This window comes from Lissotriton vulgaris, unplaced genomic scaffold, assembly GCF_964263255.1.
Source record: "Lissotriton vulgaris unplaced genomic scaffold, aLisVul1.2 SCAFFOLD_262, whole genome shotgun sequence".
NCBI lineage: Eukaryota > Metazoa > Chordata > Amphibia > Caudata > Salamandridae > Lissotriton > Lissotriton vulgaris.
The window spans coordinates 1,492,689-1,512,458 of NW_028253771.1; the positions used below are offsets into that span (position 1 = coordinate 1,492,689).

Below are 19,770 nucleotides of genomic sequence, written 5' to 3' on the forward strand. Positions count from 1 at the left end.
AGTAGATAATGACCTCCGGCTCCAGATGCGCATTAGTGTCTCTCGTTGCCTAGGCAACGACTCCGGTTCCCTCCGCATAAACAAAGACAACCAATGGCGTTTGCTGCTTCTGATTGGTTAAACACCCACGCAGCATGTTTACAATCAAACGTGGAGCATCAGTACCCGCCATAAGCTCCTGCAAGCATGTTGCTACTGTAAAACTCACCGCATCAATTCAAAACATAACATGAATGCTTACACACACGCCATTGAGGTTCGATCCAGCCCTCCGAACGGTAGCACACCAGCCCAATAAAGTGTAACCTGTTGTCTCCCACATGTCTGTTGTAGAATGAATACTCTATAAACGTGGGAAAGCAGGAGTATATTTTCTTAAGTATTTATTATGAATAACGAGCTTGCGGAAGGGAGGGAACAGCTGTCAGGAAGGTTAGAGTTCGAGGGTCGAGAGTGCACGTCATATAAATATTCACACAACATTCCAATATACGTCACCAAAGTAACCAATCACAGTTGAGGGAAGGAGGAAGAGCGGAGGGCTAGAGGAAGACTAGACCTGCAACATCTCCCTTTTATCTAAACAAAGATGTAAACAATTATATTAACTCGTAATCTTTGAGCCCTGTAGGTAACTTACATATTCTACCATACCTGGTACAAGTACCCTCCCAACCTCCATGACATTTGTCTTTTTCTTCACCAGATACACTGGTGGTACTGGGTTTGGGATCAGACTCAGTCAGCGATGGCTTGTCTCTTACACTGCCCTCACCATATCTCGCTTCAATATCAGTAACAGAATTCTTTACATCATCTCTATGCATTTCCCCCATGCCATAGTTAAAAGGTTAACAAAGGGATTCTTCGTGTTATAAGGTAACTTGTTGATCATCTTCACCTGAATAAGTAATCAACCATGAAAATTCCCTGTCAAACTATTCTTTGTTGAAGACACCCTTAAACCATAACTCTACTTGGCTTTTATTCAAACTTATGGCATCGCTTTAATTGCGCCATCCCAGAAATCTCAAACAAATGGCACTATCGGTGACTTCTACCACCTCTTCGGGGTCATAGTACTTGGACTCTCCTTTGAGTTGGCCATCATGTCTTTTGATAAGAGCCCAATCCCCCTTGCTAAACTTTGTTAACTGCCTTGTGTACCTTGTTGTGATCGACTTTAGCTTTGGCTTGGTTATCAACAATCTTCTGCCTAGCATGAATCTGTTCATCGCTTATGACCACAGGACCAGGTAAACACGACTCAAACCCTTCAATTTTAGGCACAATCTCATTATCGCATCTTCTCCCCCTCATTAAAAAGAACGGGGAAAAACCTGTTACACTGTTTGGGGTAGAATTGTATGCAAATACTCTGTCCTGGATGAATTTTTTAACAGGAATATTAGAAGATATGGCTAATTGGATGCCATCCTTGATAAATCGATTAACTCTTTCTATTTGTCCATTAGATTTTGGGGGGTATAACTGAGTTTTCTCCTGTCGAATGCCATGAGAGTTCAGAAATTCTGTCATTTTGTTGGAAGTAAGTTGCTTCCCGTTGTCTGATACCAGTATGCGTGGGCTTCCTTCAATGGACAAATTTATGGTATATCCATTTGCTGTAGTAGTCGCTCATCACGATGAGAAATCTGGATTCCTGGTCCAGCCATGTCGATGACAATCTTGTACCACAATGAATTTGGGATGGATACCAGTTGCATCTCCTGAACTCTGGGTTTCCAGTGCTTGTCAGACCTGATGCATTCAATACATTTCTCCACAAATAGGTTAACATCAATGTCCATCTGGGGCCACCAATATTGTTCCTTTAGTCTTTTTGGTCATTGTGGCACCTAAATGAGTATTGTGGGCAGTAGCTATCAATTTGTTTCTCAGTTTAAATGGGGGAACTAATAAGTCACCCCTCATTAGAAACCCTTCAACATCACTTAATTCTTCTGACACCTGAAAGAAGGTTTTGAATTCTGGATACAAATTTCGAACTGGGAGCCACTTGTGGGACATGAAATGTTTAACTTTCATTAAAACAGTATCGGAATTCATGGCTTCTAACCACTCATTTCCTGACCTAGCATTACCTGTTACTTGAATGCTGGATATGGATGAGACTACACACTCATCCTCGTTCTGTGTATCGATATTTTCAGTGGGTAGCCTTGAAAGAAAATCTGCTCGAATATTGTCCTTGCCTGATATATGTTTAATAGAGAAATTATATTCTTGCAGTTTTGCCAGCAATCTCACCAACCTGGCTGAGGTCTTACCGTTACCTCTTCCATACCCATCAAACATGAATGTGAGAGGCTTGTGGTCGGTAACTAGTTCAAAATCCTTTCCCCATAAATACATTTTCAGTTTGTCCACTGCCCACACACATGCAAGAGCTTCCCGCTCAATAGTACTGTAGTTCTTCTCCGCCTCTGTCAATCTACGCGAAATAAACGCTACAGAGTGAACCTGTTTATTGACTTTGAGTGAAAAGTGTGCCTATCCCCACTGAGCTGGCGTCTACAGTAATTATGTTGGTTCCCTTTGCATCAAACGGTTTCAAAGTTGGAGCATTTACAATAGACTTTTTGATTTCTGAAAAGGATACATCATGTTGTACATCCCATTTAAATTGCTCACCTTTGCGCAAAAGAGCTCAACGGCTCAACTACATCTGCATAGTTTTCTATAAATCTTGAATAGTATTCGCTGAGTCCTAAAAAAGACCTCAGCGAATCTCTATTTTCAGGTTTGGGGGCTTCAGAAATTGCCCTGACTAAATTAATTTTTGGTTTGATAGCATCTTGGCTAAGCACATGGCCTAGATATTCCAATTCAGTTTTTAGAAATTCGCATTTATTCTTTGAAACAGTCATACCCCTCTCCTGTAACTTACCGAGAACCTTTTCCAGAATGACATTATGTTCACTTACAGATTCAGCATGGATGAGAATGTCATCCTGAAACTTCTGTACGCCTGTCATCTGCCCAAACATATTCTCCATTAGCTTTTGGAAGACGCTAGCTGAGGACGCCAACCCAAAAGGTAATCGTACATATCTGTAAGCTCCAAGGGGTGTGATAAACGTGGTCAACTCTTTGGATTCCTCATCAAGCTTGACTTGATGGTATGCTGATCTAAGGTCGATAAGGGAAAAAAAATTGAACCTGCAGTTGCAGCTAGGATCTCTTGAATTCTAGGAAGGGGAAAACAATCTACCAGATTGTTCTTAAGTGACCTCAGATCTGCGCACAGGCGGAACTCACCATTCCTCTTTTTTATTAAAACAATACCCGAAATCCATTCGGCAGAATCTGCTGGTTCAATAATGCCTTCACTGACCAGTTTTTCTGGAACCAGTTTTAAATCATTCTTGACTGTTAGTGGTAGAGACCTAACTCTGTCTTACAGGCACAACATCTTTTTTGAGAACTATCTTGTGTACAAAGCCTTTTACAAAGCCTATTCTATCTTCAAACAGTGAATCATATTTACTAAGAATAGTGGATATGCTTTCATTTTTGCATGTGAGCGCAGAAACATTTATGCTTGGTATAAATCCCTCATTGAGTACGATGGGGTCTTCGGCACCTGGCTTCAAAATTATTTTCAATTTTGCTAAGTCTCTCCATCCAACAATGTCCCTGCCGCGTTCTACGACATATATCTTAGTATTAACACATCTACCTTTGATATTTAGAATGTCTTCGAAGTACCCAAAGATATTGATGTCAGATTCCCCGAAGGCTTTTGGATTGACATCAGATTCAATCAAGTCCACTTGTGGCCAATACTGAAGAAATTTCTTGTCGGAAACTATTGTAATTGGCGAATCAGAATCTGCCATAATTTTAAGTTGAACTTCTCCTACAGTGGCCACCCCTAACGGGCCTTTGATATTTTTGTATTCTTCCTCAATAGTAAGAACAATGTTAGAACACATATTTTCGTCAAAATCTTCTACACAGCTTACTTTTGTGGGTGTAAATCGTTTTTGGCCAAAAGTACCACATACCCCCGCAAAATGCCCTACCTTTAGACATCTTGTGCACTTCATCCCCAATGCCGGGCAATTCAAGGAATCAGCCTTGTGATTGTGAGAACCACATCTATAACATACAAATTGAGATGTATTAATATTAGCATGTGCTTTAAATTTGCTGTTAGAAACATTATCTCTTTTCTTTTTATCATTCACAAAATAAACATTTGAATTTTTGTTTGTGGCTCCAATTATTTACCTTGACCCTTCTAATGATCTTTCGATACCTTTTACAATGTCAATAGCTTCGGAAAGAGTAGGTCTCTTACATGCTAAAAGCCGCTCTTGAATTTTCCTTTCATAACAGTGAAAGACTAACTGGTCGCATATATACTCATCCACTCTATCTTGATAGTCACACTTGGTTGCTAAAACTCTCAAAGCTGCTATGTATTCCTCAACATTTTCATTTTCAGTTTGTTTTCTCATAGTGAAACGGTGTCTGCCCACCATTATATTTTCCTCCTCATCAAATTGTCTTTCCAACCTCTTGACGGCTTCTTGGAATTAATCTAATGGAATAAATTGACCTGGTGGTGGTTCATACTCTGGCAGACTATAAAAAATGTCTTGCCCTGCCACACCCAACAGCCCAGTAAGAATAGCTGTTTTTCTTTCAGCGTCGAACGTCTTACCATTAATGGCAATCAAATAGTTTTCAAATGACCTGTACCAACTGCGCCATTTCATGACCGGTTTGCCAGGTTTGTGTAGAAAAACTGCAGGAGCATTGAAGTTCGACTCACTGGCCATGTTTTCCAGATTGGTATCTGAAGTCTCTTTCTTAATAAATAAATCAATTTTGATTGGTTAAAATTCACTGTGCACTTGTAAACATAAACGTTTTATTTTTATTATATTTTGCTTCTAGCAAACTGTGCCCTTTTAAAATAAGTCGCGTGAATGTTTAACACGTTTTAATTACCTTCGGCTCGGATGCACTGCTGTGAAGAAAAATAGACAAAATGGCTTCACGTAGACCACGTCAATGACGTTGTGACGTAATCAGTCTTGCTGTTCGACAAACAGCTGTGGAGATCGGAATGACGGTTGACACAACGTGTGTGGAACGAAGAATGACAGTTGAACTGTCACACGTCAACTGCCGTCGAATTCCCCCACAGATCTGCTTCACGCTTTGGAGAAACACGTAATCACACTTTACTTGTAGAATCAACCGGCACGAAACAAAAGTGCTTCGTAACTTGCCTTTTAGTTTCTTGTAATCTTCTGTCACACGCAAACTGCAATTTCAATGCCCTCGTCAGCTTTTCGCCCACGAAAATCTCGGTCACAAATTGCGGTCGACCCGAAAATCAATGGAGAAAATATAAATTAAAAATGTTATCCGAATATTTTTAATAACTCGCAATAAGAGCACTTGCCTTGAAGATAAGGTTACGTCGCTCCAGAAGAAATCCCTGCGCAAGCTCATCTCTTAAAAGCACATCCCGAACTCGTCTGCAAATATGTTGTAGAATGAATACTCAATAAACGTAGGAAAGCAGGAGTATATTTTCTTAAGTATTTATTATGAATAATGAGCTTGCGGAAGGGAGGGAACAGCTGTCAGGAAGGTTACAGAGTCCGAGGGTCGAGAGTGCACGTCATATAAATATTCACACAACATTCCAATATACGTCACCAAAGTAACCAATCACAGTTGAGGGAAGGAGGAAGAGCGGAGAGGCTAGAGGAAGACTAGACCTGCACCAATGTCATGGCAGGATTTTGCCTACAGTGCTGCCGTCATAATGCCACTCGCACGTCACAGCGGACGTCGATGCAGCAGTTGAAAGATGCGAGTGCATCCATTAAAATTTCAAAAGTCCACAATATGGATTCCACCAGCTAGTAGACGCCCAGCCAAACACTCCTCTAGACAACGTATGCCCCTGACTGCCGTCATGTTGACCTTTTTCAGAGTTTCTGTAGTGCTTGAGAAGCAAAGATTGTCTCCTTTTTATGTCAAATTCAGTTATCTTTCTCTGAATGTTCCTGTGGTCTTATTCCCAGTCAAGGGTCTCAGCCATTTCTTAGGTCTCGCCTGGCTTTCCATGCGAGAGCCTTTTGGAATCAATACAGTTTCGGAAGGTACTTTAAGCCCTGTCCTTGTTTTCAATTGGAACGTGTCATCGTTTATGTTAAACGCTGGCACGTGATTGAAAATCGGGCTTTTGGGTTACCACCTCGTCCACTTTTGGCCTTGCCCACATGGACTGGCGACTGCTATCTTGTTAGACTTTCCTGTGTTTTCATTGTTCTCCCGCCGCTTCCTATTTCCTTTTTTCTTTTTTTTCCCTGTTTCTCCGTCACTTGTGTTCTGCTTTCTCCCGGTTCTTCTTTCCTTTTGTACGTTTCCTACCAGCTATGGTGTACACATACTGACAGCCAGATAGTCTCAGACAGTCTTTTCGATACTGGCAGCGGGTCCGAGCACAGCGTGCGCCCGATGCTCTGACACAGCTCCATCTCTTGTGCACCACACAAGGCTGCATTTTTAAGTTGTTCGTTTTGTGTAAGCGTGCATTTCATACACTATACACATGCGCACCAAAGAGCATATGCATGAGCACGGAGGACAGAAGAACTAGCTGACGAAAAGCAGCATATGTCGGACCACTGATCAGCTGTCTGTCGGCATCTAAAGGGCTGCACTGAACCTACTGTGCGCACGGTGACCCGGCACCGCCACTGTCCTGGGTCTGACACCCCCTGAGCATCAGCTGAAGCTGTGCAGAGCCGAGTCACAGGAAGTCTCTCACTGCTGGTAAGTTGCGAGGGTACTATGTGTACCTTGTGGAGTGAGGGCGGCAACTCCGGTGACAGATTTGTGCTGTGGCGCTGAGTGGGGGTGAGCATGTCTGTGTGTACATAGCTAGCCCGAGGCATGAGTGGGCTGGTCGGTCGCAAGGCTCCAAGGCACAGGGGAGCTCGAGTGACTGCAGACGCTGCAGGCTGAGCCCAGCTTCCAGAATGTCTATTTTCCTCATTGATTTCACCACCAGCCAGGTTCTATTACTTCTGCCTCCTCTCCTCCACCCCTTCACATTGTCCATGTTCTCTGTGGGATTGCTGCTCCTGGGTAACCTCAAAAGTCCACTCCGGGGGATGAAGTTCACTTGTGCCCTGAGGTCCTCCGAGGTGGCAGTCCGCCGGGCTTGGGGGGCCCGTGAGGCCCCCCACCCTTATTGAAATTAAGCCCCTGGAGAGGTGGTGTTCCCCAGGCTTGCTGGGGGGGCCACGTGCCCCTGCAAATAAATTATCAAGCCCCAGGGAAGTAGCTCTACATAAATAAATTGCCTCCAGGACTTGGCCCATCCGTGGGGGCTTTGAAAGCAAAGCACGGGAGACAGCGCTTCATTTTTTTACATTTTCAAACGGATTTATGCACTTGGCACCCCACCCACATTTTTTGGGGGCCTGGGGTCCCTCCCTGAGCAGGGCTGGGGTAGTCAGGGTGTTTTTACCCTGCCCCCTTTTCTTGTTTTTTAATCTTTCTCTTACCTTTTTATTCCTCCCACGTCTGAGGCACAAGATGGCTGCCACCACTTCCTGGTTTGGAGTGTTGGCAGCCAATCAGAGGCAGGCTTGTGCTCTGGAGGAGATGTGTAGTTAGGCTCTGCCCAGATATCGAAAGTTTTTGTTTTTTTAATTTCTCAGGAACTACTGAACGGATTTACACCATTTAAAACAAGGTTGCTTTCTGAACCAAACGCTACCTTTTTGCCAAATTTGGTGGTTTTCCGTTCAGCAGTTCGGGCTGTAGCCTTGGTTAACGTTTCCTATGTAAATTAACATGGAGAAGACTCGTTCTGGAATCCCCCTTTTTCCTCGGCCCCCGCTTGACGAATCACCCCAAAACTTTCAAGACAGGAGCTGACCCGAGTAAACCTTTTTTGGAAAATTTAGGGAGGATTTGTCAAACAGAGCCAAAGATATCGGCAAATCAAAAAACGCTTTACCTATGGATAATAGGCCCTAACTATAACTACCTACTGGCGATCGCCAGTAGGTAATATATATCGTCAATAACACACACACAAATATTTCATTTTTGCAGCTTCGAATCTGTGAGCTCAGGTTGTGTGCTAGACAAAAGCCTCTCATTTTTGATTTATTAGACTACAACGTTGCTTCATTCCTAATAATCATATAGTCCATATATGGCGTTCACAACACATGACAACTGATTTGTCTTAGTTCACTAATGGCATGGTTGTACCGGGACCTGAATGTTTCTAGTGAGCTCATGCTTGAAAACTCACAATAATTGACACCCAATGAAGTAATAAAATGTTATGTCCTAAAGAGAAACATTTCTGCAAGTTAAAAAACGTATCTTTTTAAAGACTACATGGTGTGGTTGCACGATTTACATTGTATTGTATAGTAATTGAATTTGTATGGTGCTTATGACTGTCCCAAATACAGCGCTAAACAAATAGTCAGATACGCTCAGCAGCACTCTATTACTCTATTACCATCAAAGATTATCATTCAGCAGAGTAGAGAATTGGCAATCTCATCCTGTCTGCATTACTACATTAACTTAGATATGTCTGCTCCTGATTTTTAGTGGCAGACGGCTGAACCAGTTTTTGTCAAGACACAAAACTCCAGTCACTCAAAAAGGTATCCTACAACCAATAGATACAAATGGCAGGTAACCCCTAAACAACCTTTCTTGGAGTTTTAAAGACCCTCACCCGCTTTGTCAGTGACATACTACATCATCAGGTTTCATCGTGGTCCCTAAACCCAGGATAAGATCAACCATGTTTCTGGGAACCTATATTTTCCTACTGGGAAAATACGAATGGTTTCGCTTTAACCAGGGTTTGTTTCTGCTTTTCTGGTGTAGAAAAGTTCAGGTGTGTGTGCAAAGTCAGTTTTTATTAAGAGGGGTGGGTGTGTGTGTGTGTGTGTGTGTTTATGCATCGTCTAATCACGGTTTTGCTTCTCCGCAGGTGGACTTTCCTCGCTATGCACCTCCTTTCTACACGGCAGAGAAAGAGGGCAGAGAAACACACAACCCCTGGATAGAGTAAGTGGGTGTACCAAGGAGTCATTGTCTGTCATGTCCAATTCCCCCCCTTCTCTTGCAATGTTTCATTGATTTATAGAAAATAATCCTTTCCTCTTTTCTGTCTTTGTTCTTTCCCACTTTAACATATTTCTTGCTCCCGTCTACCTTCCATCCTCGCTTTCATCCTATTTTTCTTTGACACTACCTCATTCCTTTTTGAATTTCGATCTTCCTTCCCTCCTCTCCTCCAGGAGCTAACACTGGGCTCTTCTTTCCTGGGATCTTGGAGGCTTCACAGGAGAACCCTCTCGTGTCTTCTGTAGGGTGACATTCTACTGCCGGGTCTGGTCCCTGCCAGATAAGGGTTCCAGAAGAGGCAATTTAGAGGTTCCCGGAGGGGTGGTTGTTCCTTGTATTGTGATCATGCCCAAGGAGGCAATGGACATATGAAAAATGCTTACAACACAAAACAATTCACAATTACAAGCATTGGCAAGTCAATGGGTCTGTCCTGCATTTAGTGTCCTAGAAAAATTAGTTTTGTATTCTGCTGCAGTGATAAAACCAAAACAAAAAGATGGTTTCTGTATGGATGTGGAAATATACAAAAACAGACAATACCATGATGTGAAAGACTATTCTTTTTGAGGGGGTGGGCGGGGGGTGTCAGGCTAGCCAACTCTATGTATATTTTGAGGTATTGTTATCACTAGGTCTTGAAGACAGCTGCTCTGCCAAGTCAGACTTAAATGAAATGCTTAAAGCTCTGGAATGTTGATGTGTTTTCTGGTGCCTGTTAAGTAGTTGGAGAAGACGGTGTTGTGATGTGTTGATTTTGAACAGGTGTATTTTGATGGACACATCCATCAAATCTTTTACAGGTCCTTTACAAACCCTGTCCTCCTGCTGAACTTAGGCTTAATGGTGCCTCTGTCACACTGTGACAAATATCTGCCATACCGACCTTGGTGCTGGAAAGTAAATCCCAATTCAAAACTTTGTGCCAATTCACTAGTGCAAAGCCTTGATAATCCTGTCCACAGTGTGGCTGAAGGCAGTGCCCTGAACTAAGTGACCCCAAGTTCTGATTCCATTAGGCACTGGTACATAATGGTAGTGCATGCAGACCATAGGTATCATTATGTACTGGTACCTTATACCAGTGTTTACTGCGCTTGAGGTGTGGCTGGAGGTTAAGCCTTACACTCAGTAACAGCATGCTCTGGTATCAGTAGGCGCTGGGACATAGTGGTACTGAATGCAGACCATGATATAAACATTTTTGCTCATAACTTTGACACTATTTCTAGATTGTACACAAACTTCCCAATTTTGCAAGATAAAGGCAAAGGTAGAGTTCAACCGAGAAGCTGTTGATGTACACCTGGATCGCGGATTTCAGGAAAGATTTGATTGTCTGTGTACACGTTGACTTGCAGGTGACATTGTTTTATAACCTGTGCTAGTTGTGTATGTAGATTTTGGCAAGAAGAGTACCCTGGAGCATGCCATGTGGCACATTCTCTTGAGAATTCAACTGATCCAGTTCTGGTGTTGCTTTCAGGTTGGGAAGTGATCAGAACCACCATTGGTTTCTACCGGGGATACCCTCCACTTTAGCGGAATAACCTTCATCCCATGTCACAGGCGGCACAGAGTTAAGGCAGCCTCAATGCACCATTGAATTGCTGGCACGACATTTGGAGATTCTCATTAATGATATCCATCTCAGGCTCTGGCAATTTCTCTTTTGCCTGATTGGATGAGTGGTAGTTGTCATTTATTTCTGTTTCTGACAAATAGCTTGTTGTCGTAGGGATACGAGACAGGCTAATGCTGGTAAAGCACCTGGCAAGATGTCAGTCATGGCTCATCCAGGAGATTTGAGCCTTGGCAAGATGTCAGTCATGGCTCATCCAGGAGATTTGAGCCTTTGCTGGTCTCATTGCTTCATCATGACCCTGGGGCTTTGATGAAGATAATGATTTATCAAGTAGTGACAAATAAAGAGCTATGGGAAATGGAACAACAGAAACTTGTCAAAGACTTGTTTTTACATTTATTTCCATGCTATTACATTTTCCATTCCAAAGACAATTTAATATTTCCTTAAATTGATTGATTTGTTGATATGCTTGAGATGAAATGAGTATCAAAAATATAATATGCCCTCTTTGTGTTGATATGAAAAACAATTGCTTTCCTGATTCAAATGAACTGAATCAAAATTAGTGGAAATTTCCACTGGCAAATTGTGGATATGTTGGTCGACAGTCTGCTAGATTAGCTCTTGGTTGTTTCTCTCGTACAACTTGATGAAAAGCCAAAACTTTTATTTTTGTGTTCATTCACAAATATTTTGCTAATCTTTTTATCCTCTGGAAATGTTACTCTTGCTGAAGCAGGAGTAGCCCTATAGCAAAGCAATAAGTGTGCCCGACTAGTGCCCCCTTCCATTTTATAGCATATAATAAAGTAACAGCAGATGTTTGTTCTCTATAGGAAACAATGTTTTCCTTATGGAGGTCAAGGTCATATTACCCATGGAGGTCATATAATACAGATGAGTGAAATGTGTATATCGTTGGTCATGATATACTGATCTCCATAAGTCCAAGAGATCATGATTCTGCATAGTGCCTTTCTCATCCCAGCCCAATGTCTATCCCTATATCCCTAACTTTGGTGCTGTCTAGTGTACTGTCAAGTGTAATATTATGTGATTATTGGATTTTTTTAACCCCTACCTTGTGAAAGAATTGGGTGTTGTCATGAGTCAGACCATACCCATTTACTATGGTGATGCGGGTACCCCTTCTATGATCAGTTACCTCCCCTCAGGGTCTACAACTAGTTCCACTATGTAAGCAATTTCTTGGTGTAGAATGCATTTATGAAACAGCACCACAACTCCTCTGGAATATGCTGAGTAACCAGCAAAGTATAAATGTTTGCCCCAGTTGCGTACCACAAAGTCTAATTTTACAGGAATTTGGTGGATCTCATGTAACCATAATACTTCCGCATGAGGTCTCATAACATGGACCAGACTATGGCACAGTTTCCTCTTGTTATATAATGTTTGAGGCATGTGGGCTGCTGAATTCATATCTGTGCATAGATCGCCGCCTAGTGTTGGGTCCGGATCATTGCACATTGTTGTCCTGGAAGAGTCTTCGAAGTATCACGAGATAGGTGGCTCCTCCCCTGGACTACAGTGCGCATGGGCATCGAATCCATCCTCAGATTGTTTTTTTCCGCCATTGGGTTTGGATGTCTTTAATTCCCTCTTGTCGGAATCGATAGAAAAACTTTCTTGAGACCAAAAGGTCTTTAGTCTATACGTCGGTATTGTTCTTGCGTTCGGCTTTACTACTTCTAGCTCGGCTCCGAGCCGGTTCTGTACTTCCGCGTGCTCTCGGCGCGGAAGGCCTAGTCGACGCTCCTGACTTATCGACCATCCATCATGGAGCGAAGTCCATTCAAGAGATGTCCGGTCTGTAACTCTAAGTACCCACACATCGACGTCCACCCGGTGTGCAACAAGTGTCTGTCGCCGGACCACGATGAGGCCAAGTCTATGGCCTGTTCACGCTTCAGGTCCAAGAAGACACTTAAGCTTCGACGAGCTGCGCGCCTGGAGGCCCAGCAATCTGCTTCGGCGCCTACGGACATTTTCGATGCAGGGGATGTCGAAGAATTTATCCAGGACGTCTCGGAATCAAACCCCGCGTCGGACGTCGAGGAAGACTAAGACGCTGATGCTGAGGTGTTCGAAATCGAAGAAGTCGTCGAGGAGGTAGGAGACGACGACGGTGCCCTTGGGGCTATGGAGAATAGCTCGGACGAGGAGCTTCCCCAAACTGACTTTGGGGCCGGGCCTACTGATAAGGCCCAGGTCGAGGGATCGCCTTCGCCCTTACCCAAGACCTCTATATGGGTTCCACGGCCCCGCCTTCGGGCCCGGCCACGGACATTGTTACCGAGCCACTCCCTGGCAAAACGAAACCGAAAGTGAAACCTACGGTCTCGACGCCAGATACTGCGCAGGTGCAAGTATCGAAACCGAAAGTGCGCATCACTTTGGTCGGATTGAAAACTTTGGAGGCTTCGGCGCCGAAGATGGCTGTCGAGCAGAAAGGCCACGTCAAGAGCGTCGACACGAAGTCTGCCACGCCAAAGACTAAAGTAAAGGTGGTCGATACTGGCGCGTCGGCGCCGAAGATGGTCGACACCGGCAAGGGCCTTGTCGACCCGAAGAAGGCCGTCGACGAACCGAAGAAAACTCTCGGTGACCCAAAGAAGCGGCTCAATGACCCGAAGGTCCTCTCTGCTCCGCATCCGCACGACAAGGCCAGGGGCTCTGCGCCCCGAGAGTCGACTCCGAAAGTGGCCTCAAAGGACTCGACTCCGAAAGTGGCCTCGAAGGACTCCGCTGAACCGGCGCGTCAATCCGCCGCGTTCACCAAAAAAGTGACGGATTCCCTGCAGCGCATCAGGGACGGCCCCGCGCGGTCGAACCGAAGGACCCTCCGCCTGCAAAGCCTGTGGAGAAACCAGTTAAGGCGTCCACGCTGATCCTCTTTACCTTGCCGCCTAAGACGGCGCCGAAGGCTTTCGCTCCTAAGGCAGTGGCCGGCGTGCCCGGAAAGGTCCGCTCGGCGCCGAAGGCGTCGTCGGTGGTCCACGGCCCTCGACTTCGACAACCTTCGGAGGATGAGCGTCAGGAACACTTCATCGACGCCGAAACGGGCAGCTTTCCCTTCTGAAGCGGAAAATCACCCCAGAACCCCAACTGGAGTCTTACAAGATCCCTCTCAAACAGAAGAAGGACTCTGCCTGCTCTCCGGTCTTGGTGGAGCCCCTTTCACCACAGACTCATGATGTGTCGCCCACTTACTCCGATGTGGACGCTGGTGAGGGTGATGAGGAGGATGAATACAGTTATCCAGTCTATACAGACCCTGAGGATACAAATGAGCCCTGGGCAGCTGGTGGTGACCCTGGGGATCCTCATTCAGGACAAGACCCTCAACCCTTTTCTGCAAAGACTTCACCTACTGAAGATTCTGCTGCTTCAATGCCCTCCTTGAACGGGCTGCTAACAATCACAATGTCCAGCTGCATGCTGACCCTGTGGATGTGGATTTCCTCTTTGACACTTTTTCAGTATCAGAAAAGACTGTAACAACTCTGCCTATGCTAAAAGGTGTTTTTTTTTTAAAAAACCTTTTACATTTGCACACATATACAAACCCGGGCCTACAACCCCCAGGGCTGGCCGCTAAGCAGTTCGGTACAGTATCACAATCAATGTCTAAGCAATTGCCCCTGGGGAGCATAGTAACTCAAATTACCAAGCACAGCGGTTGTGAATGCAATGCGATACGACAACAGGATAGGAGGTTTTCATTTTTCAATGTAAAATAGAAAGGATCAGGTATCATATAGTGTCTCGGATCACAAAAAGGGGGGCAAACAGAAAAACGATGTGTCCATACCACATTTGCTACCATGAAAATCAGCGGTGTTTAGACATGCGACATCAGGATAAACAGCACATTATTATCTACATCAGCATTACTGTCCGCCCACAGTGCCAAGGCCCCGGAGAGGTCAAGGCACAAGTATAAAGATAAGGATGCAAAGAAAGCCGAACCCACTGCACTAACCCGGAAAAGGAGAGAAAGGCTAGAAAAGAGAAGAAGAAAAAGAGGCCATAGAACAAAGATAAAAAACTAAATACCCACCCCCACGTCCCCCCACCCTGCACCCCTGCAAATGACTACGGCCACCCCCCACGCAGCGTGCCTGTCGCCCAGCAACCAGAGCCCGAAATATAGAAGAAAGGGAAGAAAAGAAAGGAAAAGAAACCCCACTCGAAAGGGGAAGTCGGAGGAGGGCATAATATTACGGACTCCCGGTCTCCTTCCCCCAACATAGCCAACCCTGCCCCGGAATCCGGTAGGACAATAAATCAATCCCCTAAACCATAATCCCACAACGAGTAACCCAGTCAAGAATCTCAACCCTGGCCCCTTCGATCAAATGTACTGAGGTCGGTAATTAAGGGAAGTCCTTTGCACACAATATCACAGAAGGCGGCAGAACAGGAGCGCATAGATGTAGGTCGCTGGTACCACTGTCGCCCCTCCCCATCTCCGAGACCGAACTTCATCTCATCCGCCATCTTGAAAGACCGGTGGAGATGGGGAATCGACAGTCCAAGACAGCATACAGTACAAAGTAAATGATTCCGTAATGGGGACGGCATGTAAATGATCCGAAGGGTGCAAGATCGAAGGTTTCAACGGTTCAATTGGGTGTTCAGGCACATTCCAGTCCGGCAATTCCATCACAATAGGGGCAAACACTGTTTCCACCGCCGGGTCTAAATACGCCTCCGAAGCATCCATTGCAACATGGGCTGGCTGCCGGGTCACAAGCGTTGAGTCAGGGTCCGGTCTCAGGCCTGTGATTTCATCCATCGCAGACAGCAAGTCTCGAGTCCGGGCTTTGATAGTGCCCTGAAGCGCCATAAGTGCCTCCAGCACCGTCAGCAAAGACGGGCCAGGTCGTACCCGCTCCGCTAAACTTATTCTGTCCTCAGGCATAGTGGTCCCCACGGAGAGGCGCCTTCTCCGGGGCAAGGTTAAACGGAGCAGGAATAAGCTGTGAGAGAACGGCGTCCAGCGAGCAGTGGTACACGGCGAGGCACCGACACGGGGAGATCGGCAATGTGAGTGCCGGATCCCCGGTCGGGGACCCTCACAGTACAGTATCGTGCGTCGCTCGTCGCCTCACCTGCTACAGGGCACCAGGCAGCTGATGGTAACAAGACAATCGAGGAAAAAGTTCAAGTGAACCGGAGACCGGGCCCAACCGCATTCAGCAGTCCGTTGTTGTTCAGCTCGGACCCGGCAGGGCCAGCACTAGAGGTCCCGGCTTCCCAGATGGGTTAGGCCTCAGTACGAACTTCGACGTATCTTCGCTCCACGACGGCGGAAAACTCCGGGATTACACCACTGGAGTGTGGGACGGATCACCCACACGGATCCGGGTCAGGTGAGCAGGATTATCGACAGGATAGTGAAGCATAGGACGGAGGTCAGCGGAGCCGGGAGACTATGCGGCCATCTAGGCTGGTGTCGTAGCTCCAGCTAAAAGGTGTTTTAAAGCATGCCGCTGAGATCTTTAAAGAACCTACCAGGGCGAGGGTGATAAACCCTAGAATTGACAAGAAATACAGGTCGGCGCCTACTGATCCTACCTACATTAAAGGACAGTTGCCTCTGGACTCCCTTGTCGTCTCGAATGCCCGGAAGAGGGCCAATTCTCAGACTACGGGTGATGCGCCTTCCCCAGACAAAGAATCCAAGGTCTTTGAGGCTTCGGGGAAGAGGATAGCAGCACAGGCAGCCAACATATGGCGCATCTCTAACACGCAGGCGCTTCTAGCGCGCTATGACAGGGCGCACTAAGATACACTAGAGACCCTGTTGCAACACCTGCCTGATCAATACAAAGAAGGGGCTGAGATGCTGATTCAAGAGGGGAAGCTAATCTCCAACGCTTTCATTAAGTGCGCTCTGGACGCAGCCGATACCGCTGCCAGAGCTATAAACACCAGTGTTATGCTTCGGAGACATGCCTGGCTGAGAATCTCTGTATTTAAGCCAGACATCCAAACCAACATCCTGAACCAAACGGTTAACCCAGATCACCTGTTTGGCCCAGAGGTTGACACCACCGTAGAAAAAATGAAAAAGGACACTGACACTGCAAGATCCATGGGTGCCTTGCAGTCCCAGCAGTTTCGGGGTGGGTCCTTTCGTCGCTCCAACACTAGAGGCGTCTCAAGGGGTCAGCCTTCCCAATCCGCGCAATACTACAAGGGCAACCCCCAGACTACTTATGCCAACAAGAGTCGAGGTGGATATCGCGGCAACAGCGCCAAGGGCGGAGGACGTGGCAACAGCTCCAGGTCCTCTACCACCAGCAAACAGTGATACCTTGTCACTGCCCCCGACCACACAACACCGGTCGGGGGGAGACTCCAGCAGTTCCTGCCAGTCTGGAAGTCCACCACGGACAGGTGGGTCAGAAAACTTATCCAATACGGTTATTGTCTGGAGTTAACATCCACTCCACCCAACATGCCCCCAAGGCACCGTCCTATGTCGGACGAGCACTTGCACTTATTGCAGCAGGAGGTCACCGTCATGCTGCAAAAAGGGGCAAAAGAGCTCGTGCCTATGCAAGAAAGAGGCACAGGGGTCTACTCCCTGTACTTCCTAATTCCAAAGAAGGACGGGTCCCTCAGGCCCATCCTGGACCTCAGGCCACTCAACTACTACATCCTGTCGGAGCACTTCCATATGCTGACCCTGCAGCAAGTGCTCCCGTTGCTCAGGCAGGGTGATTTTCTCGCAACTTTAGATTTAAAGGATGCGTACTTTCACATTCCACTGCACCCTTCACACAGGAAATACCTCAGGTTCACCATCCAAAACCAGCACTACCAATTCAAGGTTTTGCCTTTCGGTGTCACCACGGCACCCAGGGTGTTCACAAAGTGCCTGGCGACTGTGGCGGCACATCTCAGGAGACGAAACATACATGTCTACCCCTATCTGGACGACTGTCTCATCCAAGCGAAGTCGGCCCAGCAGTGTGCCGTCCACGTGTCCCACACCATTCACCTCCTGCACGATCTGGGATTCTCACTGAATTACCCAAAATCCCACCTCCAGCCCGCCCACATACGGCAGTATCTGGGTGCGACCATCAACACTCTGGCGGCCACAGCACAGCCGAATTCAGTGAGTCAGCAGCATTCAATCGCTGATCCAAAAATTCAGACCTCAACACTCGCTTCCAGCAAGAGTGTTCATGCAGCTGATAGGCATGATGGCCTCCTGCATTTCCATAGTCCCGCACGCGAGACTACATATGCGCCCGCTTCGGGAGTGCTTAGCACGTCAGTGGACTCAGGCTCACGGGCAGTTAAGAGACCTAGTGTTGATGAGCGGTCGGGCATACAACTCTCTGCATTGGTGGAATCCACGAAACCTTTGCAAGGGCCGACCGTTCCAGGAGCCTGTGCTACAGATCATTCTGACGACAGACGCTTCTCTCCAGAGATGGGGAGCTCATGTACTCCATTACACTGTGCAGGGACTATGGACGCAACAGCAGAGGAAGATGCACATCAATGTTCTGGAACTGATGGCGATCTTCATGGCACTAAAAGCCTTCAAAGTACATCTGTGCAACAAGGTCGTGTTGATCCGGACGGACAACATGACGGCAATGTACTACATCCAAAAGCAGGGAGGAACACACTCTCCGTAGCTGTCTCATCTGGCTCAGAGCATGTGGAAGTGGGCCATTCAGAGGAACATCTTCCTCATGGCAGAGCACCTCCCGGGCAAGGACAATCAGATGGCGGACCTGCTCAGCAGGCACAGCCACCAAATGCACGAGTGGGAAATACATCCATCAGTTCTCCAACCGTACTTCCGGAGGTGGGGTCATCCAGAGATAGACCTCTTCGCCACAAGGGAGAACGCAAAATCCCAAAGCTTCGCCGCCAGGTTCCCACACCCACAGTCGCAGGGCAATGCGATATGGATGAACTGGTCAGGCAAATTTGCGTACGCTTTTCCCCCAGCACCTCTGATACCGCTGGTGGCACGCAAGCTCAGGCAGCACTCGATGACTCTCATCCTGGTTGCTCCAACGTGGGCTCGCCAACCATGGTACACCACGTTTCTAGAACTGTCCGTGGTACCGCATCAGAGGCTACGTCTCACACCCAGCCTTCTGACGCAGAGCCATTGCGACATTCAGCATCCAGATCCGCAACAGCTCAACCTGGCGATCTGGCTCCTGAAGTCCTAGAATTTGGCTACCTGCACCTGCCTTCTGACTGTATGGACATCATTCTGGAGGCAAGGAAGCCCACCACCATGCATGCTATGCGGCAAAATGGAAGCGGTTTGTCATTTATTGTGCAGACCACAACATTAACCCGCTAGATGCTTCTATTCAGAATATCATTTGTTACCTTTTCCATCTGTACAAATGTAATCTGGCCTATGCTTCCATTCGCATTCATCTATCTGCAATGGCCGCTTATCTCCAGAATAGGCAGCACCTCTCCCTCTTTAGAGTGCCTGCCATTAAGGCTTTTCTGGAAGGACTCAAACGAGTCATTCCTCCGCGGACTCCACCAGCTCCGGAGTGGAACCTCAATGTGGTCCTCACCAGGCTGATGGGTCCTCCCTTTGAACCACTGCATTCCTGCGAGATTCAGTTCTTGACGTGGAAAGTGGCTTTCCTCATAGCAATTACATCGCTACGGAGGGTTAGTGAATTACAAGCCCTAACTATCCAAGAGCCATTTATTCAAGTTCATTCCAACAGGGTAGTGCTTCGCACTAACCCTAAATTTCTTCCCAAGGTTGTGTCTCAATTCCATATCAACCAAACTATTGAATAACCTGTTTTCTTTCAAAATCCAGAGCCATTGGCGGAGCGGATGCTCCACACCCTTGAGGTCAAAAGGGCCCTGATGTATTACATCGATGGGACCAAGGATTTTAGGAAAAGTAAGCAACTCTTTGTCGCCTTTGTACCACACCACAAAGGTAACCCTATTTCCAAGGCTGGTATTGCTAG

At 46.4% G+C, this 19,770-nt stretch overlaps 1 protein-coding gene across 1 annotated transcript in view; it reads left to right on the plus strand.

Moving 5' to 3' along the window:
* LOC147660770 (transient receptor potential cation channel subfamily M member 2-like) overlaps positions 1–19,770 on the plus strand; it is a 979,384-nt gene that overhangs the window by 806,381 nt on the left and 153,233 nt on the right. The window contains exon 29 of the mRNA XM_086951478.1: positions 9,029–9,105. Coding sequence (XP_086807604.1) covers positions 9,029–9,105 — 77 coding nt within the window. The remainder of the gene's footprint in view (positions 1–9,028; positions 9,106–19,770) is intronic.